We start from the raw sequence: 19,789 nt of genomic DNA on the forward strand, positions 1-19,789 counted from the left end.
TCAAAATGACAACAACACAGCTAAGGGCCACTGTTTCCCAGGAGCCAGCCTGCTCTTGCTCTGTTGTGTGCATTAAACAATTAATTAATTAACTAATTAATCAGGAGAGTTCCTACATCTGCTTGCCTCTCCTTTGTCTTCAACACTTTCTTCTCAGGTTCTGCAGTGACATCTGCACAGAAAGTGACAAGCAATCCTGGTGCTGGCTGTCAAAGAATGTGTTCAATGTCTTTACCACAGACCCCAGAATCCTGTTCTTTCTCACGGCTGAACAGAAGAAATGAAGATAGTTTTGTGTCACAAAAAATATGAGCAATAGATATGTCATCTAATGATTGAAATGGACTCACTAGATTTATAACTGGGCTCTGTGGTAGAGAACTTGCCTAGAATTTTTGAGGCCCTGGGTTTAAATTTTAGCACACACACACACACACACACACACACACACACACACACACACACACACAGGAGAGATGGGGGAGTGCACAGGGTGGTGGGGGGCATAACTGGATTCCAATTACTGAATTATGCTATTATTTAAGTGAAAAATAATTTCTGAAGTTGAATTTGTGTTTTCCTTCTCTAATGCAAAAATGATCATGTGGTTTTATTGCAGCTTTTGAATTAGTCAAGGTCTTCCAGAGAAACAAAAACATGTAAGCACTTATCAACGATGGTAAAGAATTTGTTCACGTGGCTTTGAAGTGCAGCAGGCCTGCAGTGTCTGACACACAGGCAGCTGACGGTTCAGGGGAGAGGTAGCTGGAATCGAAGGGCAGTCTGGAAACAGATCTTCCCGCCCTTCAGCTGTTTTCTCACAAATTTTCAACTGACTGAACGTCCCACATTATGGAGGGTAGGTTATGTGCTTTACTGAAGTCCACTGATTTAAATGTTAAATACATCTTTAAAATACCCTCACAGTAATATCTAGACTAACATTTTAACAAAATTTGCATATCATGGTCTGGCCAAGTCAGAACATACAATTAATTAATTAACTATTAATTAATTAATTCAAAGCTTGGAGTTTTTACCTTGTTTTGTTTTGTTACAGGCTCTCACCATGTGGCAGTACTTGTGCTGGGCCTCACTATGTAGACCACACTGTATAGACCACACTGTGTAGACCTTACTGTGTAGACCTTACTGGGTAGACCACACTGACTTCAAACTCAGAGAGATTACCTGCCTCAAACTCAGAACTGTTTATGTTAACAAATGGAACACTTAGTTGAACATGATAACTACACATGTTGGTTTGAAGGAAACACTTACACCAGCTCAGATCATCATATTAAAAGATACACTTTGGGGCTGAAGAGACGGCCCAGCCGATAAAAGCACCTGAGGATATGAGTTTGATCCTTGAAATAGATTTTAGTAAAACTTGTATTATTTGTTTGTGTGCATGAATGTTTTGTCTGAAAGTATGTTGGTGCACCAGGTGAGTGTCTGATGCCCTTGGAGGTCAGGAAAGGGAAATGGATCCCCTGGGACAAGAGTTACAGACTGATGTGAGCTGCCGTGTGGGTGTGGAAATCGAACCCAGGTTCTCTGCAAGAGCAACAAGTGCTCTTAACGGCAGAGCCAACTCTCCAGCTCCAGTATGTAAAAACATTCTAACCTCTGCTTGGGCACTTCGACAGTCAGCACCCACAGGGATCTAATCCCTAGGGTGGACAGGGAGAGATCATACTTCCCCCCAGTCTCCCAAGCCCACTGTCCCAGTCTCTCATCCCTCATCCCCACAGCTGGGGGTTGTGACCCATCGGACACTAGACCCACGGCAGTCCTTTCCTTTTACAGAAGGGGAACCATCACAAGACTCTGTGTGGTACTTTAAGACACCTTATTATAAAAGTAATGTGCTATAAAAGTAAAAATAAAATTCACAGTTGATTAGAGCAATTCTTGACCAATATTATTCCAAAATGACAGTCTAAAGTTTAGCTAACTGCCATGCACCCTGAACTATACCACAGCAATTTCTGATTAACACTCGTTCAAATATTTACTGCATAGATCACTCTACAGATGCAAAATATAGACTTTCTAAACCTTCTCACTGCAATGAAAAAAGTGACAATTCTTAAAAAAAAAAAACAACACAGAAGAAAGAATAAAGGCAATTACTGTGTATAGAGGCCTTTTCCACACTCAAGTGCTATCAAACGATAATGATATCATTTCCTTGGGGTGGCAGGGGGACACCAAACTGAGTGTTTTTAGCTCCTGGAACTTACCAACAATTGCCTTCTAGCCCAGTTGATTTTATGTTTTGATTTGGCTGGGCCATGATATCCAACTTTTGGCCAAATATGAGTATCATTTGTAATGTTTTTCTAAATGTAAGCGGACCATCCGCGAGGGTAACCCAGTTCACCCGCTGGGTTCCTTCAGTATGCTTAAACAGAAAGAAAAACCGATTAGGAAAAGAGGTGAAGGAGTAAGGGTTTGGCTCAGCTTTTGGGAGCTTGCCCAGTGTGAAGAAGGACCTGGGCACAATTCCCAGCGTGGAGCGGGGGATGGGGCCTGGGGGTAGGAGCGGGCAGTGATCAAACTTAGACTGTTTTGTTTCTCTCCAAGGCACCAGCAAAGCCCTGAAAAGCACATTGTCCTGAAATCAGCTGTTAAAGACTGATTCATGCCCACACACATCTTGTTGGACTGCTCTCCCAACAGCAGTGTCCCAAGTAACTATGTTTCCCATGCCTTCTATTGCTACACGCCGGGAGTCTCGCACGCAGTGGGGCCGCGCAGAGTCCCAGCACTGGAATGCCGCCATATTTTCCCCAACGCCGTGGTGCAGCCCGGGACACAGATGGAGCCCCGCCTTCAGGGACTCTCTAGGCGGAGCCCCGGGTTGTGAGTCGCCGCGTAGAGGGCGGGCGCCGACTGTCTTCCGCTCGCCGCAGAGCCCGGCTGGCAAGGGACAGCTATGAGCTGGGAGCTGCTGCTATGGCTGCTAGCGCTGTGCGCGCTGATCCTGCTTCTGGTGCAGCTCCTGCGCTTCCTGCGGGCGGATGCGGACCTGACCTTGTTGTGGGCTGAGTGGCAAGGGCGACGTCCAGGTGAGCACTGTCAACTGCCTGGGTGAGAGAGAGAGAGAGAGAGAGAGAGAGAGAGAGAGAGAGAGAGAGCTCTTGACAGTGAGCAGGGCAGTGGTCCTTCCGGCTATTGCCAAGCTGAGCTTTGCCCAAGGCTGAGGGTCCGGGAGGAAGAGGCACAGGCTAAACAGGCAGTACCCACTCTGTCGCTTGTCTTAATTCGAAAATGGCACCGATTTGTTACCCAGAGTAGGATAGAAAACATCAAACCCCAAGAGAGCGCTGCAATCCTCTGATGTCTGATGACACAGACTTCTTCAGTAGGATCCCAGGGATCCCAGGACATTCAGGGAGGGCACAGGCAGGGAGAGCAGAGTGTGTCCTTTGCTTTGTAAGAGCTCCAGTTGTTTGTTTATCCTGAACATTCTTTAATCCTGAGCTTTTTACTTTCCCAAAGCACCCAAAGAAAATGCAGTCTGACTCACCCACTTACCTACTCACTAGGTTAAACATTTCCACAATAGAAAGCGCCGAGCTGGCATTTTGCCAGGGGATGATCATTCTGGGTACACTAAGGCACATTTCACCCTCTCCACTTTGGTCAGTCCCTTAATACATGATTCGCATGCTTTGATATATCAATTCACATACGCTGCTGTGGGTCGTGTTATATGGGCAGCGTGCTGGGCACGTACGTCATAACCAACCTCTGACCTTTGGAGTAAACACATCTTATAACACGGGCATTATTATTCATATTGCTTTTCAGTTAAAGACATTGGCAGAGAAACTAAAAGCCGGCCCTAGGTAGGCTTTTAAAGTGGGATTCCACTATAAAGCGGCTGGTGACTCAGAAGGTACTGTGCTCAAAGTCAACAGGGCAGGAGTAGGTGACACCTGGGTCTTGGAGACTGGAAAAAATAGAGGGTAGTATTTTGTGCCCCTCCCAGACTCTGGCAGGCACCCTTGCTGTTTTTTTCTGAAGCTGCATTTCCTTGGCTGTAACAGCTACAGTCCTGACAAATGCAACCGCACAGTGTGCTTGTGAATTCAGTGCTGCAAACCTGGAAAGGGCATGGCTGTGACCTGGGCTCACTGTGGAGGGCAAGAATCCTGAATACCCGACACATTTGTGAACGGCAGCTCTTCGCTGAGCACTGTTTAGACAGATGGACAGCCGTGTGACAGCTCACTGCCATTAGCCACCTGCCGATGTTGCTTGTGTTTGGCCTCGGTTAAGTGGAAGATTGAACTAAAATCAGTTTATAAATGATATGATTGTCTAAACATTATTAACACATTAATTATGTCTGAAATGTAGATGTGTTTAGTCTTATAGAAGTCAGAGAAGACAGGACTTAGGGAGGGTGTGGCTGCTGTCTCAAGCTGGAGAGAAGTAGCTTCCACAGTTTGTGAGGGATCAGGCAGAGAATGAGTGGTTAAGGGCCTTGGGAAATTTATCAAGCTGGGTTGGGCATTAAATTCTAGGTTTCTTGTCCACTCTCAGAGTCTGATTTTTTTTTAAATGATTGCCAGATTCTATAGAAACAGCAAATAAAAATGGATTCTAAATTAAATTGTTTCCTGCTTCAGGATGGGAAGATGGGTGCCAGATCTGTAATCATGAAGGCATAAACTTGAGCCTGAGAACATTTTCACTCTGGCTTTATATAATGGGTGTTTATTGGTGTAAAAAAGTTAGACTCGGTTAATTTAGGCTTATTAATAACACTTTCAAAGTAAATGGTATTCAGGAAATTGTATAAACAAGTTTTTAGTAAGCAGTTGTAAATGGCTGTCTAAACACATATTTCTTATTCATGCAAAGTCTTTGGTCAGTTGTACTTTTCCCCCAAAAGCATCTTACCTGAAAGGGAAACTTTGTTAATAGTTTGGTTATTTCTAGGACAAGTTATATGTGCTCAGATGTCTAAGAAACACTTGGGTTTTAAAATACTGTCTCTGTTTAGGGCTTTGACTGTAGTTTGATGATAGGATTTGTGTCTGTTATGCTTTCGGCCTGGGCTCAGTCCTCAGCACTGGAGACCTAACCTGACCATATCTGAATGTGCACCATAGCACAGCAGACAGTGTGGATTCAGTTTCAGCCAGGGTTCCTGGTGCTTATTCAGTCAGTAGACACTTACAGAGTCCTTTTAATAGTCTATTCTCTGCAAGGTGCTAGGCCACTGCTGAGATGAGGGACAGAGTCGCTGCCTCGGTGGATTTAATAGACTAGTGTGGATAACTTACTCCTGGAGACCTCAGTTTCCTGAAGAACTCAGACTCCATGAAGCTTGTGTGATATTTTTTTAACCTGGAATTGTGTTAAGCTCATAGAGAAGAATGAAGTAAGGGCAGCCTAGAGAGCCTTGTTGCCCCTGTCATGGAACAAATTAGAGCTTACACGAGGTCTGGTGAGTGTAACAGAGCCACAGAACTTAGTAGGCTCCCAGGTCTTAACACAACTGATGACATAAAGTACCAAAACGAAACAAAGACCTAATCCATCCAAGTCCGTAGTTGGGGGAACGTCTCTAAATGCACTAACCTTGCTTTTTTAGCCTCTGTAGTTCTGCCTCTGGAATATGCCAGCCCAGAATATAGTTTTTGTGCTTAAAAGCTCACCCTGAGAAAGGCCCAGGGCTATACTGGGATCCCAAATCCCCAGTGTAGTTGCCAGATGGCTAATAAAGACTTCCTATTGGCTTTACCCATGTCCGAGCAGTCTTCTCTGGTGAGCACCTCACGACAGTGAGACTGGCAGGTAAGTCTGCTTGCCACATAAGTGTGATGACCTGACCTCCATTCTGCATGCCACAAAAAGGCGGAAGAAAAGAACTGGTTCTCAGCTTGTCCCCCTGCCTGCCAGCATGAACCAAGGCATATGCACGCACCCCCACCCTGCACACGCACACACAGTCGTTATAATGTGTCATTATGATAATGAAATTTAAAACATTAAATCCAGGAAGAGGACTGGGATGAAGGATCACACTCTCCGGGGCACTTATGGTGTGGAGGCAGGAGGATGAAGTGTGTGCTTCAGGCAAACAGCAAGATACTGTCTAGACACAACAACAACAACAACAACAACAATAACAACAACGAAACAGATGATTATATCATACTATCGAGCAACATGGTTATTTCAAAGGCATCTGCGGTTTCACTTCAGAAATTAGAATTTATTGCCTTCTCATTTAATTGAGAAGGTAATGAATTTCTAGTAGTTAGCTTTAATTTTCTTTGCTAAATAAGCAGATGAATTGAGTGAAACCATATAGTAATGAGGTTTAGCTACAAATGGATTCTAGTAGATTTACCAAGATTTCAAAATAGACAACATACGGGTGTGGGCTGCTTACCAATGATGTGATTTATTTCATGCTTTTCTGGAGTTTTGGTTTTTTTTTTGAGACGGTTTCTCTGTGTAGCCCTGGCAGTCCTGGAACTTACTCTGTAGACCAGGCTGGCCTCAAACTCACAAAGATACAATTGCCTCTGCCTTCCAAGTGCTGGGATTAAAAGTATGCACCACCACTGTCTGGTGTCATGCTTTCTAAGAAAACTCTGGTAAAAGATGTTTTCTTAGAATACTTGAAATAGCCAGGCAGTGGTGGCGCACACCTGTAATCCCAGCACTCTGGGAGGCAGAGGCAGGCGGATTTCTGAGTTCGAGGCCAGCCTGGTCTACAGAGTGAGTTCCAGGACAGCCAGAGCTATACAGAGAAACCCTGTCTCGAAAAAAACCAAACAAATGAAACAAACAAACAAACAAACAAACAAGTATTTAAGAATACTTGAAATCTGTCTGTTTATCTATCTATTTATCTATCTATTTATCTATCTATCTATCTATCTATCTATCTATCTATCTATCTATCTATCTATCTATCTATTTTGTTTGAGAAAAGGTCTCTGTATATCCAGCTGTTCTCCAGCTGACTATGTAGGATGGCTTTGAACTTCTTACCCTCTTGATTCCTTTCCAACTTCTGGGATCACAGACGTGCCCCACATGCCTGGTTTATAGAGGGGCTGCAGACTGGACCCAGGCTTTGTGTGCTTGAGGCAAGCATTCTCTCAGCCTGAGTGAATCTCCCTAACATGACACTTGAAACTTCATGCTCCAAATATTAGACCTTCATATTTGTCTTAGCGTTTCTATTCCTGCACAAACATCATGGCCACGAAGCAAGTTGGGAAGGAAAAGGTTTATTCAGCTTACACTTCCACACTGCTGTTCATCACCAATGGAAGTCAGGACTGGAACTCAAGCAGGTCAGGAAGCAGGAGCTGATGCAGAGGCCATGGAGGGATGTTTCTTACTGGCTTGCTTCCTCTGGCTTGCTCAGCTTGCTCTCTTATAGAATCCAAGTCTATTAGCCCAGAGGTGGCACCACCCACAAGGGGCCCTCCCCACTTGATCACTAATGAGAAAATGCCTCACAGTTGGATCTCATGGAGGCACTTCCCCAACTGAAACTCCTCTCTCTGTGATAACTCCAGCCTTCAAGTTGACACACAAAACCAGCCAGTACAATATTCATATTTAGTGGTAATTTTTAAAAGTTTTTTTAAATTCCATTTATGTTTTACTACTCTTTGGTAGATGGGTACCATTCATCGCATACTATCTCTCTCCTTCTTCAACAGAATGGGAGCTGACCGACATGGTGGTGTGGGTTACTGGAGCATCAAGCGGCATTGGTGAGGAGCTGGCTTTCCAGTTATCTAAACTTGGGGTGTCTCTGGTGCTGTCAGCCCGAAGGGTGCAGGAGCTGGAGCGGGTGAAGAGAAGATGCCTGGGTGAGTCAGTTCCCAACAACAGCTGTGCTTCGTCGGGGTGAGACTCCAAACTAGGCGCCACCTTGGAAGAGAGGGAAGGCGGGATTGTCCTGCGCGCAGTTCAATTCACAGTTCTGGCTCCACGTGCGCATGCGTACTGCCCAGCCCTCCTCTTCTGTCACCTCTTAAGCAGTCCTGCTTGCTTGGCTTTTTCTTCTTTCGGCCACCCTTCCATTGTTGTTTTTATACCAATTTTTGATACTGAGGGGAGAGTAAGCCCCAGATCTCAAGCGCTGGTGGACTTTAATGATCACGTGACTCATGTCTTTGCTTCAGGAGAACAGGCGCTCATGAGTGCAACTAATGAAAAGTAGTTAGAGATGATCCTTATTCATTTTGCCGTATGTCAGATATTAAAGTCATGGCTGGTGTGTGTGTGTGTGTGTGTGTGTGTTAGTCTTAATCTTTAAGAATTTCATTATCTTAAAAAGATAATGAAAGAAATGTTATTCTTTCATTATCTTTTGCTTTGTTGACTACACCCACCAAGCTATATAAGAATCTTTGCCTCAGCACAGCCACAAGGTTCTCTTCATGACGCTGCTTTCGTAAGCCACTTGTATTTACATTCTATGCTTTTTAAAAAATTGCCATTGGTCCCCCACCGCAGTGACCTGTGAGGCCTGCTCTAGCAGAGAGGGTAAGTAGTGGCACTGCTGAGCTGTGAGGACCGCTGGCTCCCATTGCTCTGTGTGCTCACTGGTGCAAGCCTTTCCGGGTTTTAATCATGTTCTTTCATGTCTTCGCCCTCGGAGACAAAGAACATACTCCTCTCCTGGTCTATGTCTTTGCTTGTTTCTCTGACATTTATTTTATATTAGAAAGTCCAGAATAGTCCAATTCAGTTGTCCCTCTGGTGATCAGAAATAGAATCAATTATGTCGGAATGTTTATAGGTAGGGATCGTCTGAAGGACTGCATGTCTTATTTACCTTCTGGAGTTCTTGGTCTAGGGGAAGAAGCTTCTATTTACCATCCACCACTGGTCTTCTCGGCTTCTTATTGGTTTATAGTATAGACCCCCCTCTTTTTTTCCAGTTTTTCTTTCCTTCCTTCTTCCTTCCTTCCTTCCTTTCTTCCTTTCTTCCTTTCTTTCTTTCTTTCTTTCTTTCTTTCTTTCTTTCTTTCTTTCTTTCTTTCTTTCTTTCTTTCTTTCTTTCTTTCTTTCTTTCTTTCTTTCTTTCTTTCCTTCCTTCCTTCCTTCCTTCCTTCCTTCCTTCCTTCCTTCCTTCTTTCTTTCTTTCTTTCTTTGGTTTTTTGGATTTGACTTTTTTCAAGACAGGGTTTCTCTGTATAGTCCTGGCTGTCTTGGAACTCACTCTGTAGACCAGGCTGGCCTAGAACTCAGAAATCCGCCTGCCTCTGCCTCCCAGAGTGCTGGGATTACAGGCGTGCGCCACCACTGACCAGCTTTTTCCAGTTTTTCAAGACAGGGTTTCTCAGTGTAGCCCTGGCTGTCAAGGATTCACTCTGTAGACCAGACTGGCCTTGAAATCAGAAATCTACCTCCTCTGCCTCTGCTTTCTGAGTGCTGGGATTAAAGGCATGCTCCACCATCACCTGGTGTATGCTATAAACTTAAAAAAAAAGATTTATTTTTAGTCATGTGTATACGTGTGAGTCTGTACATGTGAGTGCAGGTGTTCTTGGAGGCTGTGTTGGATCTCCCTGGAGCTGGAATTATAGATGGTTTTGACACGAGTGCTTGGAATTAAACTCAGGTCCTCTGAAAAAGCACTGTATACTCTTAACCACTGAGACCTTGCACAACGGCTCCTGTTCAGTGAGGGATGCGAAGGTAGCGCGCCTCCTAGAGTGAGTTCCCTGACACCTTTTTGAGGGGTAGAAGTTAAATTTAACGGGAAAGCTGAGCTCAGTGAAACTGTGGGGTGGCTTGCTTACCGTTCATGTGTCTTTTTCAGAGAATGGCAATTTAAAAGAGAAAGACATCCTGGTTTTGCCCCTTGACCTGACTGACACCAGCTCCCACGAGGCAGCCACCAAAACCGTGCTGCAGGAGTTTGGCAAAGTAAGTTGACTTTTGTGTTCACGGAGCATGGATGCCCTCGTCTGTCTCTCCAAAGGACTGCCAAAGGGGTTTCCAGTTGTGGATCCCCTTCAAAGGGATGAGACAGACGCAGCCCACGCAGAGAGGTCAGGGCTGTGGACTGACTGTAGCCACAGAGTTCTTTCATCCCTTCCCGGGACTAACTTGCCCGGGAAGCATGAGCGGAGTTAACATCTACTGATGCCTTTCTTTTTCTGATACTGGTTACTCCAAATGGAAAGGTGAACTCTACGTTCTTTTCTTTTCTTTCCTTCTTTCCTTCTTTCCTTCTTTCCTTCTTTCCTTCTTTCCTTCTTTCCTTCTTTCCTTCCTTCCTTCCTTCCTTCCTTCCTTCCTTCCTTCCTTCCTTCCTTCCTTCCTTCCTTCCTTTCCTTTCCTCTTCCCTTCCCTTCTCCCATTCCCCTCCTTTCTTTCTTGTCTCTTTCTTTCTTTCTTTCTTTCTTTCTTTCTTTCTTTCTTTCTTTCTGTCTGTCTGTCTGTCTGTCTGTCTTTCTTTCTTTCTTTCTTTCTTTCTTTCTTCCTTCCTTCCTTCCTTCCTTCCTTCCTTCCTTCCTCTCTTTCTTTCTCTTTCTTTCTTTGTTTCTTTCTCTTTTTTTGTGGCAGGCCATTTTGGAACTCAGTCTGAAGTCCAGGCTGGTCTTTTTTTTTTTTTTTTTTTTTGGTTTTTTCGAGGCAGGGTTTCTCTGTATAGCCCTGGCTGTCCTGGAACTCACTCTGTAGACCAGGCTGGCCTCGAACTCAGAAATCCGCCTGCCTCTGCCTCCCAGAGTGCTGGGATTACAGGCGTGCGCCACCACCGCCCGGCTCAGGCTAGTCTTGAACTCAAGAGACCCACCTGCCTCTGTCTCACAAGTGTGGAAATTAAAGATGTGGGCCACAACATCTACTTTCCCTTATTTTATTTAGCTGCTACTAGAATCACACCACTGTCCCATTTACTCTTCAGGTGAATAATATAAGAAACTATTTTCTTAGACCATCTTTAAGAACCCATTTTCTGATTCTTAGATTGACATTTTGGTCAACAATGGTGGAAGATCCCAGCGTTCCTTAGTTCTGGAAACCAACTTGGATGTCTTCAAGGAGCTGATAAATCTGAACTACATAGGGACGTTGTCCTTGACCAAGTGCGTTCTGCCTCACATGGTGGAGAGGAAACAAGGGAAGATTGTTACTGTGAACAGCATTGCAGGAATTGCAGCCGTGTCTCTTTCCAGTGGCTACTGTGCCAGCAAGCATGCTCTTCGGGTAAGGTAGCCCACACTTAACTGAGAAAACTGACCTCTGTGTGTGTTTGGGGCACATTAGGACTTTGCATGGTTGTGCTGATTGGAACTGGACCTTACACATGAAACTGAGGCTAGAGAAGCTGGCATCTCTCCTCTGGTAATGGAAGGACCATTTGAGTCACATCACGCCTCATAGAACTCATCCTTACCAATACAGGCTTTGAGCTCCTGTACTGAGTCTATGCTGTGTCAGGCCTGGGGATGTAAGGATGAGACTGGAGTTCTCCTCCTAGGACGATCCACTCAATGCTTCTCCTTTCACCTTAGTCCACCCCCACCGCGTCCTCACGGCAGCTCAGCCTTACCCCTCCTTTCTTCTACACGTATTCTAGGACGTGCAGGTTTTGTGGTCCTAGGTCTGTGACTTCTTTTTCCTTCCCCTTTCCTCACTCTTTGTTTTCTCTCATCTCCTTGTGCGCACACATCAGAGACTGGTTAGTCCTGGGCCCATCTTTCTTAGGGAACACGTGACTCTATTTCTTATAGCTTCTTTGGAAGAAGACATTCTGACGAGGTCAATGACTAAGAGAAAAAGCTTGATTTATGTTTATATATCTGATGAGACTTAAATAGCAGAACAGAATTAATTTTTTATTTTGGCCTGAGAGTAAATGTGAAGGAATAGTCGATTCCGGATGGCAAAAAGGGAACACGCATCTCGGAAGTAGAGTTTTAGTGGCGTGTTCTACCACTGGCATAGTGGCTCAGTGGTACGGGTCACCACGCTTTCCCAGAAACGAAAGCTGTAGTTCAGCAGGACCTACCTCTGTCATGCAGAACCAGCAGTGCTTGAGGATGAAGGATTGCAGCTTGGATGCTCTCCTCAGGTTTAGTAAGGCCCTGTAAGTCAACCTCCCACATAGACAGTATCATCTCAGACAGGCAGGTTCAGGTGAGTAAAGAACCTACCCATCTGTTGGCTGTTGACACATAGTCTCATAAGACACACAGGACGCTGCCAATAAAACATAGCTGACTGGCCTGCCCTCCAAGAGTTTCTGTTTTATTATTGGGTTGGAGCCTCTGGCAAATGTGAACAATTATAGCAGAAGTCATAGCAGTAGATGAATGCTGAGACTAGGGGACTTTTCTACTCTTCTGGGACTGTCTCTTCTGGCACAGACCGATCTTGAGCTCCAAATTCTACTTATAGCTCCCAAGAACTGGCTTCACAGGCACTCACCACCATGTTCCAGGAAGCCTTTTAAAAATCACATTTCCTTCTCATGTTCCTAGAAGTTACAGTGATTTTTTTTTTAAAAGGTACTTATTTTTATTTTATGGCTGTACACCACATACATGCAGTACCCATTGGAACCAGAAGAGGGCACCAGATTCCCTGGAACTGGAGTTACAGATGGCTATGAGCTGCCTTGTGGATTCTGGGAGCCAAACCTACAAGAGAAACAGTGCTTTAAACCACTAAGCCATCTCCCATCTCTGACAGTGAACTTTTTGTTGTTGTTGTTTTCTGAGATAGGGTTTCTCTGTATAGCCCTGGCTGTCCTGGAACTCACTCTATAGACCAGGCAGGCCTTGAACTCAGAAATCCACCTGCCTCTGCCTCCTAAGTGCTGGGATTACAGGCATGTGCCACCACTGCCTGGCTAGACAGTGAACTTTTAATCGCTGAAATGTGTACACAATATGCCAGGAGAGGGCTAGGTGTCTGGTCTGGCTGTTTGGTTCCCTTTGTCTTGCTGCAGAAGCAAGAAGGTTAAAAGTGCAGGAGCTCTTCATTCTTTTAAAAAACATTTTGTTTTGGACCTCTCTGAGGTAGACACTGTGTGACTGCTTTATGACACTATTTCTGAGGAGACATGAACAACAGCCTTGATAAGACCACAGTATGGATACCACCAAAGTTCAGCTTAGCAAACCAATGAGTTCAGTTGAGGAATTATTTACAGGAATAGAAATGACCCAGTGACAGCTGCATTACCAAAGCCCACCCAAGCATGGGTGGCAGCTCTCAAAAACTGGGAAACCTGGAGCACACTACACAGCCTGCAGGCAGCTCTGTAGCTTGGAGAGTGTTTTTTCTAACTAGCTCAGTTGATCTTACCCTTTCCTAGACAGCGTCTCTTGTCTCTGTTTCTCACAGCTAGCTCACCTTGTCTGACGGCATCTCTCAGCAGTTCTGAAAGCATATGCATATAAATACATATATATGTATATATGTATTATATATATATATAAATATATATATATATATATATATATATATATATATATATATATATATATATATATATACACACTGGGGGTGAGAGGGGCCTAGTGAGTCTGGTCAACTTCAGGGACTTCCTGAAGTTATTTTGAGTTGTTTGCTTGCTGAACTTTAGGAGTTTTGCTGTAAGATGGAATGTTTCATTTTTCCTTTGAACATTCTGTTTTTTCTCCTTTCAAACATTTCAAGGGGCATCCCTCCAAGGTTTTAATATCAAAGGAAACTGCTACAAAAAACGCAGTCTGACAGCAGGAACCCCCATCACCTCTGTGCTGGTTAGGAGTTGGGGTTTAGAGAGAACAGCGATTTAATGTTGTTAGATTGTATACAAATGAATCATGACCTTGCCTTTTAGAGTCTGAGTACTGCTGCTTGTTTGTTTTGTTTTGCTTTGTTTTGTTTTGTTTCTCTCCCCCCTCTACAGTCCCATAGGGCACACTTTGGCCATTAACTTCCTTATTAGCTGAGGATGGCTTTGAACCTCTGGTCCTCCTGCTTCTTCCTTTCTATGGAGGGGTTTACAAGTGTGAGCCACCATGCCCAACATCCAGTCTTTCAAATAACGCAGACACATTCTCCTAATTAAGGAAGAGAAATGTGGGGAAGCAAGTATCTGTTTGTTTCTATTGGCTGGGAATGGTCTGTGTCTTTGAATGCACAAGATTTAGCTGGGTCCTTGGAAGGTCTTGCAGTGGGTGGTTGCATCATATTTGTGACTAGACCTATACTAGTCACCGGCTAAAGAGGACTGATTCTCCAGTAGATAAGATAGTGATGTAACCCAAGAAACTGAATTTCTCAGTGCTTCTTCTTCGTTTCTCTCCTTCTTTGCCCAACATCTGCACATTTGGTCTTTTGGGGGCTTGAAGAAGAAGCCCCTGTCAGGGATCCTGTGTCGAGCAATGGACTCTTGGGAGTGGGGGATGGGTATTGGTGCAAGGAAGGCGTGTGGCTTTCTTTATGGGAATCTTCCCCTTCCTTGCCTGCTCTGGTTATGTTACTGACCAGAACCAGTTGCCAGATGGTGAGCCATTCGTCCTGCTGGAGCTGGGATGTCTACTGGAGATAATTTCTAGGCTTATAGTTAAAAATGCCTAATGGATGGAGCTGGAGAGATGGCCCAGCCATTGAAGGCAAATACCACTCCTGCATAGAACCTAAGGTTGGTTCCCAGCGCCCGAGCTGGGGGCTCACATTTGCCTGTAACTCTCGTTCCAGAGGATCAGACATTCTAAGCAAAAGCCTTCATTCCCACGTGCAGTGTGGAAGGGCTGCATGCAGCTCTGAGGGGGAAGGCTTCCCGGATGGAAGTGTTACAGCTCTGCCCTGTGTGGTATCCTGATAGTTAGGAGCCAAGGAATACCACAAAATCACACCACACAACAAACCTCACGCAAGAGATTTCCTGGGAGGAAAAAATCCAGGAGGGTGGCTGCCTCTGCTCCAGCTAGAACTGGGCAGGAGACAGTCTTTATATAGGGTTTCTTCATGTGTGTGTGTGTGTGTGTGTGTGTGTGTGTGTGTGGTGGTGGTGGTGGTAGTGGTGGTGGCAGAGTTTTTCAGGGTGGAAATTTCTAGAATGAGGATTGGTGGAATTTCAAGCCAAGTTCAGGGATTGGTGGGTTTTCAGTCTTAGGTGTTTGTGGGTCTTAGTAGATTTTGAAATATGGAAGTGGTTACCCTATATATAGCCACATACAGCATAGACACACACACACACACACACACACACACACTATAAATTAACAAAAATAAATCTTAAAAAAAAACCCCAAACCTTAATGGTTTCATGCTTAGTGGCACAGGCCTGTAGTCCTAGGCCCTTGGGAGGCTGAGGTAAAAGATTTGCACATTTAAGACTGCAAGCTAATTTGGCAAACTCAGACCACTGTCTTTAGATAAATTGTAAAAAGGATGCTGGCAAGATGGCGCAGTAGGGAAAGCCTTGCTGTCAGAGCAAGGGAGCGCACATGAGAGCCTGCACCTAGGCTCCTCCCCCTGCCCCGCCCCACACTGTGTCCTGGCACGCCACTCCCAAAGAAACAAATTATTTTACTGTAAAAAGCACCAAAGCTATGTTAGAGTCCCTGTCCAATGTGTACAAGGTTCAATCACCTATACTGCAAGATTAAAGAAAAAAGGAATAAATGATTGGATAAATAAAGTCTGATAGGTGTACATCAATGTACTACCTGTTCATTCTCCAGTGTGTTTCCTTTTTTTTTTCCCCAAGACAGGGTTTCTCTGTGTAGCCTTGGCTGTCCTAGAACTCACTCTGTAGACCAGGCTGGCCTCGAACTCAGAAATCCGCCTGCCTCTGCCTCCCAAGTGCTGGGATTAAAGGTGTGCGCCACCACCACCTGGCTGTCTGTTTCCTTTTTATCTTTACTTTATCCTTTCCTTTTTTTCCCTTATGTTCTTGTTTTGTCGTCCTTAGGGTTTTTTTAATTCCCTCCAGAGTGAGCTTGGCCAATATCCAGGCATAACAGTTTGCAACATTTACCCAGGGCCTGTGCAGTCCGATGTTGTGAAGAACGCCCTAACTGAAGAACTAACTAAGGTAAGAAATCCAGGAGGGGAAAATCCTCATCCTTTCCTACCCGTGTCTGCCTTATTATTGTATCAGGTGCCTGTTCAGAAAATGGCAGCATTAAGGATGGCGTTTAGTACTCGGTAGTACGTCAGTGCCTCATTTTAATACCAGCTGGCAGCATTACCAGACTGCCAAGTGGTTCACCAGGACGGATCCACCACTCTGATTAAGAAAATCCTTGTATCTCTTTCCATTTCCTCCCCATGATTCCATTTGCTAAACATAAGGCATGTTTTATGTTGTGTGGTGCTAGCCATTGAAGCCAGGGCCACACCCATTCAGGATAATCGTATTACCGCTGGATTGCACATTGCTAGCCCCTACTGTAAATCTTGGTAATTTGATATTTCTGAAAATGTGATAATAAAATAAGCATTTGTACCCTATTATGAGACAATCGTGATTTAAGAGTAGAGAGCCTTCAGCACGTGCAGTCTTACCTGGTAAATGTCTAACTCCTTTCAGGCTCTTTGAAATATTGTAATCTAGAACCTTCCGGTGGCACCTCTGAAGACTCCCAGTGACAGGTCTCATCCTGAGAGAGTCTCGATGACAGGTGGCCTGGGGGTCCTTCCTAGATAATATTTGCATGCAACTGTCGGAACCCTCGGGGTAAACTTCTTGCTGACTTTCAGCCCATGAAAGACATCGACCAGAGTTACAAGATGCCGACAAGCCGCTGTGTGCGCCTGATGCTCATCTCCATGGCCAACGATCTGAAGGAAGTTTGGATCTCCGACCATCCTGTGTTGTTGGGGGCATACATATGGCAGTATATGCCAACCTGGGCCCTATGGCTAAACTTCAAGTTGGGGAAGAAAAGAATCCAAAACTTTAAGAATAATTTGGTAAGAGCAATTTTTCTATTTCTTCACAATATTGTATGGATCCCGGAGGGAAAGTGGTTTTCAAAGTTCTTAAAAGATTTTTGTTGTTGTTGCTTTTCCTGACTCTACACATTGAAGCGCCCATATATAGAATAGATTCTGTGCCCATACAGCATATCTGATGCTTTATTACATGACGTTTAATCTGGAAGAGTAAAATTTGTATAGGGTAAAATCAAATCAAAGGTTGTCAGCGCCTCTTTTCATCAGTGTCTTGAAAAGCCACCCCCCACCCCCTGTTTCATGATTTTACTTGCTTTAGGACTGAGACTGTTTTTTCTAAATAAACAGAGCACCTCTTATTTCTTGGCTGTTTCTGGCTGATGACACACATATCCTGCATCCCCCTACCCCCAGTGGCTATGTTCCATTTTTTTTTTCTCCCTGAGACAGGGTTTCTCTGTGTAGCCCTGGCTGTCCTGGAACTCACTCTGTAGACCAGGCTGGCCTCAACTCAGAAATCCACCTGCCTCTGCCTCCCAGAGTGCTGGAATTACAGGCGTGCGCCACCACCGCCCGGCTTGCTGTGTTCCATTTTGGATTATGATTAGTTACAGAATATTAGCAGAACTATTATATCTGGCAGGAATCTTGGAGTGACGACACCTAAGCTTGGAAGTAGCTTTTTGTCAGTGATTATCTGAGATGTTATGGGCTATTCCTTTGAAGGTTTGAGCCTTTTCATCTTAGTCTGGAGATGTGCCAGGCAAACCAGGAAGTCTCCCATGGCTAAGAATTGCTTAGGTGACTGAAGAGTCTTTCAAGACAGCCCAACTGTCATGTAGGAAATTGTGGTGTGTGGAAACTGACTTGATAAAGATGCTTTTTGTGTCACAATAGAACACTTCCACAGGCTGACTGGTTCAGTCCCAGGGAGGCTGCTCCCCTGAAGCCTGAATTCATCCTGCAGTGCCTCCCAAATAACCCACTAACATCAACAATTATATTTGTTTGTCTTTCGGTAAATTCTTGAATGAGTATTTGCTTACCCTTCCTAAACAATAAACCACATTTAGGGGTTAATAAATTGCCTTGTTTTATCTTGCAAGCAGTGTATCAAAAGCTCATAAATAATTTGTAGTCACATCCAAATATTTCTTTTCTTCACCTACCTGTCTTCCTTCCTTCCTTCCTTCCTTCCTTCCTTCCTTCCTTCCTTCCTTCCTTCCTTCCTTCCTTCCTTCCTTCCTTCTTCCTTCCTTTCTTCCTACATATTCCTGAATACCCTTGACCTCCCTACATAAACCAAGCTGGCCCCAGACTACCAGAGCTCCCTCTGCCTCTGCCTCTGCCTCCCAAGTGCTGGGATTAACATTGTGTCCCACCACCATCAGCCAGATATTTAAATCCTAGATACTCTGATCTATTCTGTGTACTCCTAAGCTATCGGTGGGTGTGGTCCAGAGAAGTAAGAAGAACACTCACTGTTTAAGAGTAGAAAAGAATTGATGCCTTTCTTGCCACCTGGAGAAAATCAAGATGCTAAGCCTGAGGGCAATATTTGCTAATGCATGTAGATACTGGTTGGGATGTTTTACTCCCAATCAAAGTATTTGCCAGAGACTTACGAAGCTCCCTATTGTTTGAATGATGATACAGGTCATTAAATGGAGAAGCTTGGTTGTCAGACACCGGTCAAGAAGAGGAAGATCTGGTTCTAGTTCCTGTTACTCTTGTTCTTTTTCAGGATCCAGACTTGCCTTATAAATTATGGAAAACAAAGAGGGATTGAAACAACTGCCAGAGATGTCTGAGCCACTTGTTGAGAGTGACAAACAGCATATGTACAGGAAGCTTGCACACAGGAGGCGGGCCAGTGACTACTTTTGGATTTAATTTTTGATACAACTTTCTATTTAGTATGTAATGAATAATAAAGAAAACCTTGTCCTGTATCTTGCATTTGTACAAGAATATGTGGGTACCTTTTTGAATAAAATAACATTTAACATATTTAAGAATGCAGACTTGGAATGTGATTAACAGAAACCTAACTGAGGGCTCATAGCTCGCAGTTGGCATTGTCTCAATTCACTTGTGCTTCTGAATGATAATACCACTTACTGGCTACCGGCAGGCTATGTGAATGCACTTTTCACAGCTCTGGAGGCTGAGGAGTCCTAGATGAAGGCGTCAGTGCCATTAGAGTCATGTGAGGGATCAGATATCTGATCACTGGCTGCTGTGTCCTCCAGAGAGGAATGTTGTTGCCCAAGTTGGTGGAAGATTTGGAAGGGTAAGACAACTGCCCTTCACCAAGTCCAATGTCTAGTTTGCTTCTTTTTCTTTTTCAAAACTGGGGGTTGAATCTAGAGCCTTTGCACATGCTAGGCACACATGTTATGAAATGTAAGGTGGTATAATAATGCTGGGGAGGATAGGAAATCATGCCGGAAGACAGACCTAATATAAAGATTTATTGAGAAGGAGGGGAGCAGGGCCCCGGAAAGGGGTAGAGGCTGAGAAAGGGGGATTCAGAGAGGATAGAAAGAGAGAAAGAGAGGAAGAGGAGACCTGGACCACATGGGAACACAGAGAGAAAGAGAGTGGAAGAAGAAAGAAGGGGGACTGGGGTAGCGAGCAGTCCTCTGACTGGCACACACCGGCAGGTTGTGGGTAGTGATGGAAGCTGTTGGGCAGAGCCTAGCAGAATTGTCTATAAGCCAATATTACACTCTACCACAGAGCTCCACCTTTAGCCCATTAAAAAAATCTTGTGTGTGTGATGCATGTGTGAATGCAGGTCTGCTTATACTGTTGGGTGCATGCAGAGGTCAGAGGACATCCTTGAGGATGAGCCTTCAACGTTCCACTTCAT

At 44.5% G+C, this 19,789-nt stretch overlaps 1 protein-coding gene across 1 annotated transcript; it reads left to right on the plus strand.

Moving 5' to 3' along the window:
• The first annotated feature begins 2,886 nt into the window (after positions 1-2,886).
• On the plus strand, positions 2,887-18,924 carry LOC127687248 (dehydrogenase/reductase SDR family member 7). Its single transcript, XM_052185679.1, has 7 exons — positions 2,887-3,077; positions 7,713-7,865; positions 9,827-9,933; positions 10,981-11,220; positions 15,929-16,051; positions 16,720-16,932; positions 18,659-18,924. The coding sequence occupies exons 1-7, from the start codon at positions 2,945-2,947 to the stop codon at positions 18,701-18,703; spliced, it is 1,014 nt and encodes a 337-aa protein (XP_052041639.1). The 5' UTR covers positions 2,887-2,944; the 3' UTR covers positions 18,704-18,924.
• Positions 18,925-19,789: the final 865 nt, after the last annotated feature.

Source organism: Apodemus sylvaticus, chromosome 6 (genome assembly GCF_947179515.1).
Source record: "Apodemus sylvaticus chromosome 6, mApoSyl1.1, whole genome shotgun sequence".
In the NCBI taxonomy this organism is placed as follows: Eukaryota; Metazoa; Chordata; class Mammalia; order Rodentia; family Muridae; genus Apodemus; species Apodemus sylvaticus.